Source organism: Rhodnius prolixus, unplaced genomic scaffold (assembly GCF_049639745.1).
Source record: "Rhodnius prolixus isolate KJV_2025 unplaced genomic scaffold, Rpr scaffold_3, whole genome shotgun sequence".
Taxonomy (NCBI): domain Eukaryota; kingdom Metazoa; phylum Arthropoda; class Insecta; order Hemiptera; family Reduviidae; genus Rhodnius; species Rhodnius prolixus.
This window is the reverse complement of record NW_027411603.1, coordinates 5772487-5790644: the sequence shown is the minus strand read 5'-3', so window position 1 is coordinate 5790644 and position 18158 is coordinate 5772487. Positions and strand designations below refer to the sequence as shown.

Here is an 18158-nt window from a genome sequence, read left to right as displayed (position 1 = left end):
TAAACGTGAGTGTAAAATGGCCACATATAAGTCTTGTGAGTCACGATCACGATGATGGTTAAATGTAAGTGTAAGGTGGTCCTATATTTTCCAAAATCCGAAAACACAAATGATAATTAGATTTCAAACTTTTCTCCTATAAATAAAATTTAGGAAAAGCTACATCATTATCGATAAAAGATAAAGAAAAGTTAACAGAATTATCGTGCGGCAGAACTTAAATGATAACTATGTAAAGATCTGCTTAAAGATTGTAATGAGTAAGCTCTATCCAAGCAACATTGAATTTAATTGGTACTTACAGAGGTAGTTGGAATGCTTAAAAGAAATTAATTTAGAAGTTTTGGGCACAAATATAATAATCCTAAAGAAGAACTTTGTAAATTAATTAATAATTTTGAAGAGAGAAATATGTACGCAATGTTTAGTTATTTAAAAAAAGTTTTAAAACTAAGATCTTACATTTTACAAAGTTAATAAAGTGAACATGAACTTGGAACTCCTTTGTAACAGATACATTTGTGTCTCTATACAAATAAAGATGATAATAATAGTAAAATAACACATTCGGAATAACAAATTTCACGAAATACAAATCATTTTTACGAAGCGGTACAATTTAGCATGATGTACTACTACCAAGTGGTACGTGAGCCAAAAAAAAAGGTTGGCTGGTCTAGAGATTCATCAATATTATTAAACGTGAGTGTAAAATAGTCTTATATAGGTCTAGAGAGTAATGTATGTAGGTGAATATTGTATGTATAATGTAAAAACTTGTAATAAAAATAGTATTCAATTATTTTCACTCAATCTACAATTCAATAACTTAATTTGAGGACATATCCGAGTTACTTAAAGATGGAAACAATAACATGTTTTGTATTAAATTAAAAAAAAAAAAAAAAAAAAAAAAAAACCAAATTCTACATACCCAAGCGATCTTGCGGAAGAAGAACTGGCAACTGGGATTGCTGAGTAGTTGATGATCTTGAATAAGCTCCTGTTGAGCGCAGTTTCAAGTTGGAATTGTCCCATATATGTATCCACATTCCTCCAATTCAATAATCTGCAACATGTAATTAATTGTATTCACTGTTTTTTTAAACATAAAGTTTATAGCAGTTTACAAAAAATAATGGTATTAATACAAATAATAATACATTATAAAATCAATGGTTACTTGAATGAGCAAGTTTGAAAAAAAAAAGAATGTTTAATCTCTATTGAATTATTAAAAATATTAAAAAATAAAAAAAGATATTGAGAGTTGTAAAAAAAAGTAGAAAAAATGTATTAGTAAATTTTTAAAAAATTTCTAATTAAATTCTCTTTTGCGGCACACCCTATTAAACGGTGCGAGCCACTTTTTTGTTGATACGGACAGGTAATAATTATGTCCTAAGTGGGGAAGTCTGCAGTATATAGTCGGGAAAGGAGGTAGGTGGTACCCGCCAGTAGTTCGACTGTACGTTTCACGTGAACATGTGTAGACAAATATTGTGTGTTGCGATTCTATTCTCGGTCGCTTGGGCTCAGGTAAGATCACTTAAAATTCACACATTTTATGACTTCATAATGTATAAACTCGCCTAAACTTGGAAAATGAATGTATCTAAATAATGAGTATTAAATTATCAAATTACAGTATCTTGTTCGGTTTTTATAACGTAATTTATTCAACTAATCGAAAGCAAAAATGCCAAGACTTTTGCCAAGACTTTTTATTATTAAAAACGCATTTGTGTTTTTACAATCGCAATACTTCCTTTTAAATGTAGTAGACAAGATTTAAGAGTAAGTCATATGAGTGTATTAGGCCCACAGAGATGTTTTTAGCTTGAGATCTCAATAAATATTTTTATCTCTAACCTGCTCAGTTGTTTACAAAACTAAATAGACGAAAGTGACAACTGAATGCCGGGCACACTGATATCGTAACACTGTAACATTACCATTTCTGTATTACATAACCAGCACGCAATGGTGGGGAAATTATTTCAAAGAGGAAGCCTAGAATTAGCCTATAGTCATCATCCAATAAACAGTGAGAGACAGGGCCAAAACGCGAAAAATATAGAACTAGCAAATTATATAAAGTGAAAAGCGACAATGCCAGGGATATTGTATAAAAATCATCACCTATTTTTAGGCTACAAATGAGAAGTTAAACCTAAATTTCGAAGTTTATATCTCACCTGGAATCAATAGTTTCAACACATCCTAAGTAATTAAACTGATCCCAATATTTTCTAACAACTCGGTAAGGGACTACTGCGATCAAGATACATCTTTGGAGATCGAGTGATAAAGATAAAAGATATAAGGAAGATTTGGCCAGTTTTGTTAAAAAGAAAGTGCCCAATAGCAACGGAGGAAAATTAAAAAAGAAGGCCCTCACCAATGTTTTACAGTAAAACTGTTACCCAGTATTGGTAATGCTAAACAAAACCACACAAATATACAAGTAAATAAAATATAATGATTAAATTAATTAAAAGCTTCATTAGAACGAAATATAATACAAATGAGTCAACTGATGTGCACTACCAGCAAAGATTTGTAGGAAATTACATGAAGTAATTATATTCTAACAAATAACCTTTTTTGTAAGTAATCAACACTTAGTTATAAAGCTATGAACTGCAAAAAATTACTGTCCGAACTTGTGGATTTCACTTAGAAAGCAAAAAAGAGTTGATGTCAACCACATTCAAAATACGGTTGACTTTTAGGTGGGAATCCTACTCAAAAAATAAACTATTAATCTCAAAATAAACTTAAGTTGAGATCAAAATATTTGAAGCCACAATTACTGCTCTAGGGAAACAAGAGAATGAAAATTATAAAATTCCAACACTTTATACTACGACTTAAATAATATTATTTGGAAGTTATCAAGAAAATAATAACAAATGAACTAAACACATTATCAAGTAAACAATTTCAACTAGTTTGTTTAGAAAACAATTACATTACTCTGAACACTTACCTTAGTATGAGTCATTTTGAGCAAAGCAAGGTCAAATATTTGGTAGGTTATCTTCGTTCACGAAATTCTTCATATCTTAAAACACAAAACATTCTAATTTTGCTAGGAATGACCGAGTTTTCCTTGTTTTGACGACTAGTCGTAGATCCCACATGCAGATACCATTACACTAGCCTTGCCATCTATAACCTTCCCCCTTGCAATGGCCGTTTAAATCAGTGTATTATAATTACTCAGTTACATTAATAGAATAAAAATAAGCTAAGATTGCGAGTTAAAAACTTATCGTGTAAAAAAGAAAAAAATTAAACAGTAAAATGACTTTCTCTCACCCCAAATATAAGTATAATTTTTTTTTTAATTTTGTATACATATACACACATTTTATGTACGTAAACACAAAAAAAAAGTAATTTCATTTATTTACGTGATACCATAGCTTCTTCACAACATAGAATGGCAAGAAATGTTTTAATGGGTTTAAACTTTCCGAAATTTAAGTTTTTAAAAAAGTTATAAAAAATGTAATTGTAACCGTAGATTACGTACGTTACGTAGAAATTACTGCTCTAGGACAAAATTAAAAGGCTGAACTCTCCTATTTCTGTAGTGAAACATAAATCGATTTGAGGCGTTCTTTCTTAAGCTTGATTAAGTAATCTCAAAAATTGGGCATATGTAGGTTTAGATTAGATTACATTCTGTGGAATTGAACATTAGCCTTTATCCCGGAACCCAAGGATCAGTTGCGGCCCTCTCTAATTGAAGCATCTCTCCATTCCTGTTTGTCAATTAGACTTTAGAGTGGAAAGGGACTTCTGAGTGAAGCTTACAAGGCTTTAAGAGGGTTTATTTTCTCAAACTTGCCGACCATACAGGTCTTTCGTGCTGTTTCTCCTCTGGCTTCCGGTGTACTGTAGTTGCTCCCTAGCATACAATTGCGAATAATTCACTTTTTCGCCTCCCTCTGCACTGAGGTTTTTAACAAATATGCTATGATCTTAGCATCCTTGCTTTATTGACAGCACTACTAAGATATTCTGCTACTTCGAAGATGACTATGCTTCTCTGAGGATTCCATGGAGGGTTCTCAGGGCAGGGAGGATTGCTTTTGTCTTACGTTCTCGCGCATCCAGACGGTACTCATCAAATGTCCATCCAGGCAATCTCAGGAAATGGATTTACTTCTCAAACCGATCCCCGTCTCCTAGAAATAGTTCTGAATGAGCCCCTGCTACACTATTTTCAGTATTTCTTGGAGAAAATATAAAAATTGAAAATCCTAACTTTCAGATAGGCTTTACACTCGTTACGTACATAAGTACAAATCTTTTGCAAATGACTAGAAAAATGCAGGTAACGGTTAAAGAAATAGGAATTTGAGTTATTCAATTCATATTCATAAGTAATTATATCGGTGTTAGAATCGATCACTTTCTGAAATCATCTCCCAGCTGAATTTCACGCTCATTTCCTAAAAATGTCCTTCAATAAATTTGCCAAAGGGAATGTTTAAAATAAAAAAATATTTCTACCTTTTTTCCCTATAAAAACTCTTTTTAGGGCAATTTTTTAAGAAAGGGATTTTTAGGGTTCCCTCTACCATGCCCTTTTCTACTTATAAGAAGATTCACTTAGATAAAGAACGATCGATTTACTTTAATACGATATGGTATCTACTCAATAATTTTCATGAAAATTGATTTTACGCACTTATTCCGGAGACGACATGCTTTCCACGAAATTCTTTTACAATGGTGAAGCCAAATATTTATAAATCGATTAGATATTAATAAAATTGTGAGAAAAAATGTCATCGTATTTGTTTTTTAAATTAAATGTATAAAAAATATGGTAAAAAGAGCCTACTACGTTTTATAAAAATAGATGAGTACGAGGAGTCAATGAATTTAACAAAATAATCGATCTCAGCAGATTAAACTGAGAATCAGCAATTTTGCTACGCTAACAACAGAGACAATGTTCACTTGAAATTATCAAAAATGCTCACCTTTTAGTTAAGCACTTTTTATATTTTTCAAATAATTAAGGGAAAATATTGCGATCATAATATCATAAGATATTATGCGATCATGAGATCATAAAAGTCGGTAAATTTTTACACAAGGTTTTCTTTTTTTTATAACTAGAATAAAATATGAATAATTACAGAAATTAATACTGCAATCCTAAAAATACTTTATTTATAACAAACATTTTTGATTCGATTCTACGATATGAGCAGCATAACAATAAATAAACAGTTTTAACATCACTCACCTTCACCTTTACCTTCGTTTTTAGTGAATACGTTTGGTAAGGTTATGTAGTTGCAGGTTTGTTTACATGTTTTGATACTGTTTACGAATTTATTAGAGACAGGATTCTGGTTGTTTTATATTTAGATGTCCTCCTTTCTGGAATAAACACGTAAAAGAAAAATTAATTTTGATAGAACATTAATGGAGTTTGCTTTATTTTATTTGAAATGTAATATACGAATTTAGCTAAATTTAATAAGTATTTTAAACATGTACATATGTATACCGAATGACACCGATGGCTTTGCCAATTCGGAGAAGAAAACTTGGTGCTGCAAAAATCTGCGATGGATTGTTTCGAGAGAAAAGTGGAGAAAATTGCACCAATTTTGATGCGACAATTTCAAAGCATGTGTGATAAGCGATCTATCAATTAACAATTAAGAATAATGTGATCTTCTTCATTGATTCTTCAAAGCTGTTATCCTAGTGGACAAAGCCAAGTTCTGTTAGTTAGTCATCTGGTAGTTAATCGACTGAGGGTAGGTGATATCTTCATAATGACTGCCGGAACCACTGCGCTTAAGCGAAATGAATTGCTTGACGAAGTTGCAAAAGAAGGTCTCTAGCTGCTATCACAGCCTAAGGATTTTGTCTTCCATGATAAACGTAGATAAATGGGAAAATACAGGAAACTATTAATAAATATTTTATTGAACAAGCAAATGAGAAGAACTGATAATCAGGTTCTATTATTCCAAATACGCTTCCACAAAAATTGTTCACTGCTTGCTCCAGGCAAATCATTAGGTTCGATTACTTGAGGACGTATTTGCACTCAGCTGATGATCCAACATGCTCACTCTGTAAGGGTTGAGGAGTTGATGAAGAAGCAGCACCACGTAGATCCCTCAAAAGTGAAAGATCAACTAGCGGACCGATAAATGGTTCAGTGAGTCAAAGCTGAACTGGGTTATCTGAAAATGTACAAAGCAAAAGTGCTGAATAGAACAGAGTCTATAAAATAGAACAGTTTGCCAAAATAATAAAGTGTTTTTTTTATATTTAAATAAAATATTATAGCTATTTTATGGCAGATTACGTAGCAGTTAAATGAACCATAAATATCAGAGTATAATTGCTTTGCCATTAAAATATTGTTCGTGTATTGAAGGCGTCATCTCTTTTTAAACTCGATTCAACAATAATAATGAAAATAAAACAAAAAATTTAATAATTTGTATTTTATAAAAATAAAATTCAAAGTTAAGCACTTTTTTTAGAGTTCATACCCTATGGAGACTAAGAAAAGACACTAAGTTTCTGTCAGATTGCACTCCAAGTGTCGCTAGTAGGCCTCTGGTGCTTGGAGGCCTAACGAAAATTCCTAAATACAACTATTGAGAAATCCTAAGACCTTGTACAAATGCAAGGTTTTTGGATTTTTCTGGCAAGTATTTTATAGTTCTTATTCTCTATTTTCTTCACAGGGAAAAAGTTGATTAACCAAAAACCTCAGGAGAAACTGTATCAGAAAGTTTGCCAGCGATGCAATCTCTGGTGTGACCAGAAGAGATCACGTCGCAAAAAACGACTATTGGATAGAATTCCGAATCTCGTTAAAGGCATTTACCGACAATTTCATTCAAAAGGATGTTGCCTCTACAGTCCCTATGATAAAGGGCCAGCCAGCCCACTGTTCCTATAATAATAAATATTTTCCAACACTTGCAATTTTTGATCGATTGATTTTTCAAAGAACGTATTCTGTAAATGTTTTATTAATTTTTCTTTTTAAAAAAATGACAGAATTGATCGATAAAACACATATCCACATGAATGCAAAAAGAAGAAGAAGACAATTTTAGGGAACTGTGTACCGAGTGAAAAGCTGTAAAGGAGCGATTTCGGTGGTTGGGTCATTTGCATAGGATGGATGGGCAACGTTAACCCCCGGAAAAACAACTACGCTTTTTCTAAGGCGGAAAAACACTAACTGAGCTGATTGAAGGACGTTGAGTACCTTCATGTCGAAGATGAATATGTAGCAGTGGTGGAGAAAGGCGAGTGGTGAAGAAGCAAACAAAATTTAATCAGGTTAAGAAGAGACTACAATGTTCCTTTACTGCCATGTTCCTGTACGTCCTTGCATAGACATTCATAAAACACACAATCATTAGAAAGAGATTGTAACCTCAAAACTGTTTTAGAACTTGTCTTAAACTCTTAAACTTTGTTAAGAGATAGTTGAATCATGGCACAATAAATTTAGAAATTTTGGCACGCCCCTTTAGAATCATTTGTGATGAGCAGATGTGCTTGTTGCAATCAAGTTAACCTTGATTTCTAAGCTAATTATTAATGCAAGTTTGTATCGAAGTGATGAAAACATTCGGCTGAGTAATTCTCTGAAATAACCTTGATACACCTTTCTTATACTCTTGATCTTTCTTATACTCTGATTTTCCGGTAAACAAGATCAACATAAAATTAATGTTTGGTACACCCACACGACTTTTCCTTTAAATTTAAAGTTTTTACTAAACTTTAGTTGCTTTCACTCGCAATAAAAAACGCGACTCTTAAATAAAGCGTCACATCTCAGAGATCGCCCTCGTAGAAAAAAAAAAATTCAGAAATGAATTTTTGAAAAGCGATAGTTATTTATCTGAGTAAATGGTGATTAAACTTATTTGGAGAACCAACTAAGTCGATTAAATTGACTGGTCACTGGAAGAGCAAGAGGTTCCAGGAATGCCCACGGGGTTAGTTGGTGAAACATAGGTTTCGATGCTGGATACAAGAACTGGAAAATGGATTACAATGGATTGGAATTAGAAAGATAAGGAAAAGAACAGGTGTAGGGAAGCCGGGCGACTCTAATTGGAGGAGTTCAAGATTCCAACTTCGGACCGTACAGCTTCAGAAAAAAGAAGATGAAGAATGAAGATAGATAATTATTTAGTAAACATTCTCTCAGAAAAATGTTTACTTACAACGGTTAGACTGCAGTAAACGAAAGCCTTTAGACTGTTTCTGATGAGAATATTTTCATTTTACCAAAATAACAATAATAATAAAAAAAAGTTGATTCTAGAAACGTAAACAGTTGTCCAAACACAGATTGTCTTATCTACGTATTTAGTTTTGTCAACTATCTATATTTATTAATTATAAAACATCTGTTCACTTTTGTAGCAATAAGCTGTTAGCGCCAAATTTAATTAGGGTGTCCAAAAATAGACGCTGTTGTAAACGTATGGTATGGTTAGCTTTTTTTTAAAAAAAAATAAAATAAACTAAAAATAAAGATAAACAAAGATGTGAAGGAGTTAATTTTTTAAATCAGAAAATGACTGCAAGTAAAACAATTATAAGATCTTTAGACTACAAGCTTGTAAGAATTGAGAAGCGGCGGAAGAGATAAAAAAAAGGATGCTTAGAACTTGGGAAAAGCAAGATGTTGAAAAAAAGTTTATGGCTCGATGTAAAAGGAGAGGCGTATCAATGACCATGACAAATGAAGTACAGTAGATCACTGTTTCTCAAAATGGTAGATTGACCATAAAGAAAATCCAAACAGAAGAAGGCACTAGAGCAAGGTAAAATAAATTGAGAAAGGCAGTAGAATGTTCTTCAAGTGTCAGGCAAGATAAAATAAGTCATGACGTGGAAAATGTTGTTGACCACAATTTCCTTTTTAAAGGGATCAATCAAGAGAAGGCACCTAATACCAGGATAAACAACAATCATGCACCATGCGCTTTAGCTAACCAGAAAAAGAACGGATTAATTCCAAGAAATTTCAACATAGAAATTAGTAAGTTCCAGAGGAATGAAACTTTTTAAAAATTGGGCACCATTATACTGTTTCGAAAATTTGGCTTCACGAATAACAATTCAACAAAGAAGCTCTCCAAATGAGTTCGTTTCAAACTTGAAATAGTGAGGAATATATACACAGGAAAATATATATTTTGGGTCTTCTGAACCAAATAATAAAACTACTTTGACCTTAACACTGTAATAATCTGTTTTACAAACTGGATTATATTATTAAGAGTTGAATATGTCTTAAAAGTTGGAATTTGAAGAATAGTGTTAAGTTAGAACCACGGAAATTGTAATAAGAGAAAGTAGCAACTTACTTCTAGACTTCCTGGTCGAATTGCTCTTAAGTCCTCACTACTTTTCATTCCAGTGTTCATCACGAAGAGCTTCTTTCATTCCAGTACTCATCACAAAGGGCCTCAGTCCTCTAATTCCTTCTATTGTACTCTCTCTGCCACAGTTAATTCCTTCTACTCTCGGCTACGTCTGTGCTGCATTTCCACGACTTCACTTTTCAGCAAGGAATCTGTTTTAGTAGAGGCTATCTGTGAATTTTACACTTAAATTTACTTTAAAGAAACAACAAGAAGGTATACACTGTAAAATAAATAAATAAATATAAAACTTATGTTGTAATCACAGTCTTGATCTTAAACTACTTAATCCAATTTAAGAACAAATTGTATTTTCTAATAAATATTTATTTGCCTACAATGCACAGATTTATACTTGAAATATTCCTTTTTCCTCCCAAAAAATTGATTTTAGCAGACGAATATTGGGGAATTTCAGTGATTAAACTTCATTTTAATTGGTCATTTTAGCATAATATGGCTATTCTTAGAACTATGTAAAATTAAACAGCTGTTGAGAACATTAAAAAAAACAAAAAACAGGTTTGTGTTCGGAAATATAAGTCTGGGTGTATTAAGATAATTTCCATCAACAATAAGTACTCTCCAAGCAGGCCATCGTAACCATTTTTATAAGACTATCCTAGGTTTCGTTGTATTAAAGTTATTAAACATTCTGAGCACAAAATTTGTTTGTTAGGGCTTGATAGATGTCCAATGCTTTAATTTTTAACCAGCTTTAACTCGGAGGTGTTAAGAAGCTTCGTAAATAAGTAGCTAGGTCTTATGTGATACAAAAAGCAGTTCTTAGAACATACTTGAACAGAATAGCTAATGTTGAAATGTACCTTCTAATAAACACCTGTGCAAACCCATAATTTCATTATTTTGCTTCTAATCATTTATGTGCAATGAATTGTTTTTGTAAGAGGTAAAAAATATTAAATAAAAATTCCTCTGTTATGTAAGAACTCTTACAAAGAAAATGCAACCACACGAGCTCATTATGTATGCTCAATAACTATTCAGTTATTTTTTGTGAAATTTGATAACATCGAGCATGCCATTCAAACTTTTGTTTGAATCATATTTCTGCTAAAATTTAAATTGGCTTTAAAGTTTTAGATAAATCAGTGAGTTAAACTTTGAATGTTCCATAAAATACGAGTATATGTTGCAGTACGAGGAAAGAACAGGAATTTTCCTCAATATTTGACCTCTTACAAAACAATTTAATTGCACTTGAATGATAAGATGCATTCACTTGAACTAAACGTATAATAACAATTTTCGAAAAATAAATAATAAAATAGTGAAACTATGAATTGCAAAAGTGTCTATTAGAAAGTGCAGTAAATCATTTGCAATTCTGTTCAAGTATGTTCTAAGAACTGGTTTTTGTTTTACGATAGAACTAGCCACTGATACGCAGCTTCTTAACAGCTCAGAGTTGACGCACTAAAAAATTATGCATTGGGCATCTATCAAGCCATAATATAGTGATCAAAATGATAAACAATTTAAGCAACCAATTCCGTTTCAAAGGGAAATCAGAAAAGCACATTTTCCAACAAAAATAAGTACTTATGTGAAAATCTAAATAATTTTGCAAGATAGTTTTTTTTTTTTTTAAAGAGATTCCAAGATGTCTTTTTCAAGTACTTTTCAAGAAGTATAAAAAAAAAGTTATCATAAATAAGTTAAAAAATATGTCTTACTTACCTCAAAGAAGTTCTATCAAGGAACACTCAAAGAAGCAGTTTAGGACGTAATCTCTCAGGAACTCACAAATGAATCGTAAACATTTCTTCACCTTTCTCTAATTAACTGCCGGTTCAATTCTCCCCATACTGTAACAATTTAAATAACAATAAGTAATGCTCGTCTTTCATTCTTCAACAATTCCAATCACCACTATTACACTACCAGCTGATTAACCTTATCCATACTAATTACATTCAGCTGTTAATCAGATTCAAACTGTTTTGATTAAATATATCTGCTGATAATTAGCCACAAAATAATAGGATAAAATCAAAGCGAGGTCAAAATAAACTGCTTCATTATCTAAGCAATTATGGGCTGTAATTAAATAGATTACTGTTCGTGTGTTTTTTAAATGCTTCAATCTGGAACTATTTTTTAAAAAAATAAATTAATATTCACTTGAAAGTCCACCTTGCAGAAAAATTACTTTCAAAATTTAATAGTTCAACAAAAAAAGAATTTTTCACCGTCACTTTTTAGAACATATTCCAATGTTGCTCTAAAGAATGGGTGAAAGAGAAGTTTTTGAATGGGTGTTCAAATCTATCAAAGATGTTCAAGCCAGAACAGTGAATTACTTTAAGTAACTGAGATATGTAGACGACAATGTTAATGGCATGCTATCAGGTATTGGATAAACAAGGAAAGCATCAGACATGCTTGATTTGATTCTATGAAGTACTGAACTCCTTCCTTGAATTAAAACATACAAGGGAAATAGAGGTGGACCATAAGGATGCATATAGAGAAACATCGCTAGCATCTGGAATTAATGTTTGGGGATTATCTGCTAGAAAATCGGGAAGGAAGAAAGTTGAGCATTCCGAAATAGAAGACATTTATACGTACAAAAGAAAAATACCTCATTACAATAGAGAAACAGAGACTGAAATAGTTTGGCTACAGAAACAGTATGGAGAATGGGAGAGTTCAGAAAGAAGTGCTAAATTCGGAACAGAAAAAGAGGAAGACCAAGAAGAAAAATGGATGGATACCACGAGGGAATGAAGGGATAAGGGCTCGCTCTTAGAAGAAGGGGAGTGGAAAAAGGCAATACTGTGTGATGCAAGAGCACTAATTTGTAATTACGAACTACGATCAAAGGCTGGTTGGCGTTTCTGTTTCTCCACGCATGCAATATTTGGAGTGATATCAAGTGAGACGTCTGTGAAGAGTGACCCCCGGCTTTTAGGGTGAACAATCACTATTAACTAAGCAATTACTTTCGTGAATTCAGGCTTTTCTTTAAAAGTAGTTTGCAGATGAACATTTAATTTTAAACAAATGCCACAGAATTTATATTTGCTTTCTCTACGGATCGACTACTTGTGATTCTTAAGTTGTAGAAATCGAGGCTTCATTTAAGAACAATGAAACTGGGTGGAAAGTTCAGTATATCAAAACTTTATGAGTAATTTATGTTTTGTCTTCGAATGACCCCCACTTCAAAAAAAAAAAAGTGAACTGCTTTGATGAAGAAATCTCATCTTAATAGCAAACAAGTCACTACACACGTCATGATGAGTAAGAAAGGGGAAGTGAGTGAGAGAGCAATAACTACTCAAAAGACGCCTTGTAACAGTTGCCTAGTTTTGCAAGGTCGCCCTTCCTTCTTTTCTTGTTAACATTATTGGTTTACAGTGAGGTCCCTGCTCTTGGGCCAATAAATTATCAGTCTTGTTAAGTTTTAAAAAATATATTAACTAACAATATGCTGATGCCGTCACTGGGGAGAACATAAAGTAAAAGGAGTAAGAACCCAACTCAGAGATTGCGGATCAGCATTGGTAACAAGTTAAAAGTGATTCATAGCATAACAAAAATGGTTGTTTTAAGTGAAGAGTCGCCCCGGTTTTAGCCACCCTAATAAAATAAAAAACTACACTTCGGTAAACATCAAAGATGCCAAGAACCTTGAAGAAGTGATTCTAATCCACTTCCACATACAGGGCACTGTAAGATGGCTAAGGATGTGTCATATCGGTTTGGCAAAGGACAGCCAGTGCTGGAAAGGGTTGTAGACAGTGTTCGTTGCACTTAAAGTGTGGTTTTTTTTTCTTAGGTTTATATGTAGAGATGAAAACCTCTTACCTTCAATCTTTATCAAAGAATCTCTCCCAAAAGTTTTAATTCTAATGAAACATAACGAAATTAGTGTAAACTTTTAGGTCGCAGATGAACCTAGCTCACGGTATCTCATTAAATCGCCTTTTCTACCAACCTATTTTCTCCACTCTTAGAAACCTAACAAAACATTATTAAATTATAATATTATACAGTTATTAGAACTATATATTAAGACTGATTTTTCAAGGACAGATAGAGGAAAGTTTGGTGCAACTTAGTATCACTCCCAAAAAATTAACGCAGACTGATTGATTGCCCTAATCGAGCTTTCTTCTTAACAAAAATAACCAAACGACCTTTTCTATCAATTCGCAAACCTAAGTAGTCCGAAAACCATCTTTAACCGAAGGTTAAATATTAGTGCAACACAAAAACTTTTCAAAACTTGGTTTTCCTTTTACTGTAATATTTATCTTATAAGTAAGAATCCCTTTTTTTTTCTTGAAGAAATAAGTCAGAGATAATCAAAGAAAAAGTGGGGTCATTTAAATGAAGTTTTAATTATGGTTGATGCCTATGGTAATAAATACCTTAGAATGAAATCCTATTTTTTTTTCACCCTTCGCCTAAGATATGTAAGATTAAAAACTTTCCAAACATCACTTCTATTAAACTGTTACGCCTTGGGATCACTATAATTCTTTTAGGTACCACTTTTCCCTGTTCTCGTATGAACTCAGTTCGGGTATTGGGACCATATTTTTTGTAACCTTCCTCCGTTGCAAGTGGGCTTATTCTTTAGTTTCTAACACCGACGAAGTTATTGTTTAACTACACAAAATGTTAATTGTGAGTTTACTGTTTCGGTTTTGAGATACTTTATACGTAGAAACATACCCTGAAGGGGAAAATTAGGTAAACATTCAAGTTTGAGGAAAACTGTCTATATTAGATGTGAGTATTTATTCCCTTTTGGACTTAACTGCATTAATATATTTCGATCTTTTTTCCTTAATGTCCATGAACTATGTGAGACATGATGAATCGTGGGGTATTTCCCATCGTGATCTAAATTAGTACGTACTTTCCTTATTATACGGAATACTACCATGATGCTGATAATGTTTGTTTCTTTATAAATAAATGTGTAACTTTAGATTTGATACATCTTTTGATCCCAAAATCACCTTTATATTATTATAACATTGCTGATCCTGTGCATGAACGTACTTAAGTTTAAGTGCTGGGTAAAATTGTAGAATAGGACCCTCACACATCCTGGCGTGTGTTTTTAAAGTACTTTCTTTGCTAAGGTGTTGATATAAAGGCGAGTAATATTTTATTCCATAACTTGTGGGGACTTGAAAAAACAGTCGAAGTGTTTTTATCTTTCATCTTGTAAGACAGTCATCAGAGTTCTAACAAAATATCCGCAACTAATATAACCAGAATGTTAAAAAATATTTAGATTAGATCAAATTATTAATTATGTTATGTGTAATGGTTTAGTAAAAAAACAAAAACAATTTTAAAACAGAAAATAAAATATAAAGCCTTTTTATCAAAACCCTAGCAGCGAAACTTATAAAAATATATACCTAGATTAGAAGGGGAGTGAAAATCCCATTTAACCAAGTGATGTTAGCAGGGTCAGCTGGCAATCATTAAATGATGCGAAAGAACCTCGATGACATGTCTATTTCATTCCCAGAAAAGAGTTAATATACGCAAATCGTATTTGTGTTTCTAATCCATGCCTCCAACTAGGGTCTAAATAATAGATTGTTTTCTGTTGACAGGAGAGAAGAGCGATAGTGGTGTTGAGAGGTGAAGATCCTAGAATATTTGGCAACGTTACCTTCCATCAGAAGTACAACGTTGTCGCCATAACGGGCACGATCGTTGGCTTGTCAGAAGGTAAACATGGATTCCACGTGCATGAATTTGGCAACCTAAGCGGTGGATGTGCCTCAACAGGTTCTCACTTTAATCCATACAAGGTATACAACAAGAACCATTGCTTGAGTAAATAGTTTGAAAGAATTGTTTTGATTACAAAAAGTAAATTGAAGTATTGTAAAAGCGTTCCAATAATATCATGTTATTATTTCACTTTTTAGAAGACTTTTTTTTTGTAACCAAGAAAAATAGTTATTGTTGTTTAATAAATATTTTGTTTTAATATTACAGAAAAGTCATGGAGCGCCGACTGACGCTGAACGACATGTGGGGGATCTTGGCAACATCCTAGCTAACCAAGAAGGAATTGCAACTATCTCCATGGCGGACAATGTAATCCAGCTGATGGGACCAAATAATATCATTGGACGAGCCGTCGTTGTCCACTCTGGTGTAGACGATCTTGGTAAAGGTGGAAACGCTGAAAGTTTAAAAACTGGAAACGCTGGTTCGAGAGTTGTCTGTGGAGTCATTGGAACATTGTAATGCTTCTACTTTTTTTTTTTGTTTTTTAAATATTTAATTTTTAAATTTTCATATTGTTTTTATTTTTGATAAAATCCTTAATAAAATATTTTTTTTTTAGCTTTTAATCCTATTGTGAGTGTTTTCGTTTTTATCCTGGACCAAATCGCATTCCTATCCATCTTTGTTTATGTTTAGAATCTATCCGCACAGTCATTTCAATAATAATAAATAAATACTAATAGAACTTTTGTTACCAGTATTCCAGAAAATGCCTAGTCTTCGAGGGTTAAAATGTCCGCCAAAAGAAATTTAGTAACATAAATATGAATGAGAGACAACCTCAAGGTTGGATGACAGTTGTGTTCAACCTTCAAAGGTTGAAGGTTGAATAATTTAAAGAATTGGACCTTGGAACTAGAAAAACAAAAAATTAAGATTGAATTATGCGTCATTCCAAAAAATTTAATTACATAGCTCTACATAAAAGTTATGAAAGTTACTCTCCTTTTTTTGAAGAACTTCGTGATGTCCGACTGAATGATCATTCTTACAGTGTTAACATGTGCATCCAAAAGCTGGACCATCTTTAAGATAGATAAAAAGAACCTCCTTGTATTCTAGATCTAGTAAAACAAAAAATATTTACATATTTTTTTTGAGAAGAAGAAAGAAATGGATAGCACTAAGGGACGACACACCCAGAAAGATTGATGGATCTACACTAAGCTGACTGGATGATGTTGCAACGATACGGAGAATCTTCTGGATATTCGCCATCATACAGCAGTAGCCACCAATAGAATCAACTAGAAAATTCTCACTATTTTAGGAACCATCAAGAGTTTTAGCAACACGAAGACAGAAGATCGCTACAGTCCACCATTAGAGAAAATGCTCCGACTAATAGTGACAATTTTAAGTCATAGTTGCCTGGAAAATTCCAATCCCATTCCGATTCTGCCCGCTGAAAAAGTTACATCAACCCAAAATATTCCAAATACTCTACGAGTAAAATTTACGGCAACAATGCAACATGAATTCTGAAAACTTTTGACCGGCATTTTACCCCACAAAGACTTGTTAGATGCCTGGAAATTCTAGGTCACAAAGTCAAGTAACTAAAAACTTTTTTGTACTTTTTTTTTTTCTTTTTGGTTTTTGGAAATGGCTTAACTGTAAGTTGGCTTTGTTGCTTTTTCTTTTAAGCTTCGCAATTTTTTTAGTAATTTCTTCATGTGAAATATCTAATATCATTTTTTTTTTCTTTTTTTTTTTGTTTCGAATCATTGTTTCAGAGACCAAGAAGCTTCTTCAGTATCGTCTCTTTATCTGGCACCATTTTTTGTGCTGGTGCCATCGTTTCTTCTATCTTTACATAACGCTATCACTGTTTAATAAAATAATTTTTATAAAAAAATCGTAACAAAAAGCACACCATCATAATTTTATTTATCATTTTGTAAGTAAGGTACTTAATTTATTTATTTGTAAATAAATAATTTTAAAATAAAATAAAAAAATTATTTCTTGTTGATTAATTGACCCACATAAAAGTGGTAATATTTTGGAAATTATATTCAATGAAAGAGAAAGTGAGAAAATATATGATAATAATAGATAACCCAACCAAGATTAGGAGTGAAAGACTTCAAAATAATTTTGATTCATTCATCATTCTTAATTTTCACAAATATTGGGAACAAAAAGGATTTTGAAATGTTCATAATCAGCATTCTCCTAGAAATCATATTTTTCTCAACGAAAATTAATGTTTAAAACAATAATGAATCAACAATGTGTAAAACAATAATTGAAGCAAACCTAACTCTTCCACTAAAGAAATAAGGTGAAAAATACCACCTTTGTACTCATTTTTACTGATTAAATAATATATAAAGATTCACTTAACTTAGATTTAAAAAAAAAAAATGTATTACTGCACAATTATCCCGCAACATGAAAGATATACTGATAGAAGAATCATGGAGTGGAGTTATCGTCCAGTAATGACGTTTCAAAAGGGAAAGTTAATTGAATAATCATCAATAAATTGTGAAAACAGAAACAAAAAAAAAAACCTCTGAGGAAAATGTCGAGAAAGTCGACGAATGGATTGTCCTGAAGGCGAAGAAGTAAGTATTGATGTATTTATTTATTTTTAAGGATGATCTAAGATGTAAGAATGAAACTTTTTGTTACTAAGATACTAAATCTATTTAAAAAATGCATAGACATGCTATTTCCTGCCAATGGGGAAAAAATTAGTAAAAAAAATTTAAATAGCATTTTTTCTAGAAATAATTACCAAAAACCGTTGCTAATCTCATTGGCGAACGGGATGTGTGAGTAGGCGTACTGCAGCTAATGACGTATGGCACTGTAAGCCACTCCCTCACCAATAAAAGCACAGTTATCCAATACATAAAATGGTGCTCTTTCACTTTCATTCAATGATCTAGA

General features: G+C 32.3%; 1 protein-coding gene and 1 long non-coding RNA gene across 2 annotated transcripts; one reads left to right on the top strand and one right to left on the bottom strand.

Annotated features, from left to right (window-relative positions):
• Positions 1 to 1381: 1381 nt before the first annotated feature.
• On the top strand, positions 1382 to 17221 carry LOC141453718 (superoxide dismutase [Cu-Zn]-like). The gene is made up of 4 exons (XM_074127258.1): positions 1382 to 1539; positions 15071 to 15271; positions 15462 to 15712; positions 16994 to 17221. Exons 1-4 carry the CDS (start codon positions 1486 to 1488, stop codon positions 17091 to 17093), a joined length of 606 nt encoding a protein of 201 aa, XP_073983359.1. The 5' UTR covers positions 1382 to 1485; the 3' UTR covers positions 17094 to 17221.
• LOC141453719 (uncharacterized) lies at positions 5947 to 11374 on the bottom strand. Its single transcript, XR_012458133.1, has 3 exons — positions 11160 to 11374; positions 9402 to 9629; positions 5947 to 6230 (listed from the first exon to the last, which is right to left on the bottom strand). It is a non-coding gene; the product is annotated as an uncharacterized lncRNA (long non-coding RNA).
• Positions 17222 to 18158: the final 937 nt, after the last annotated feature.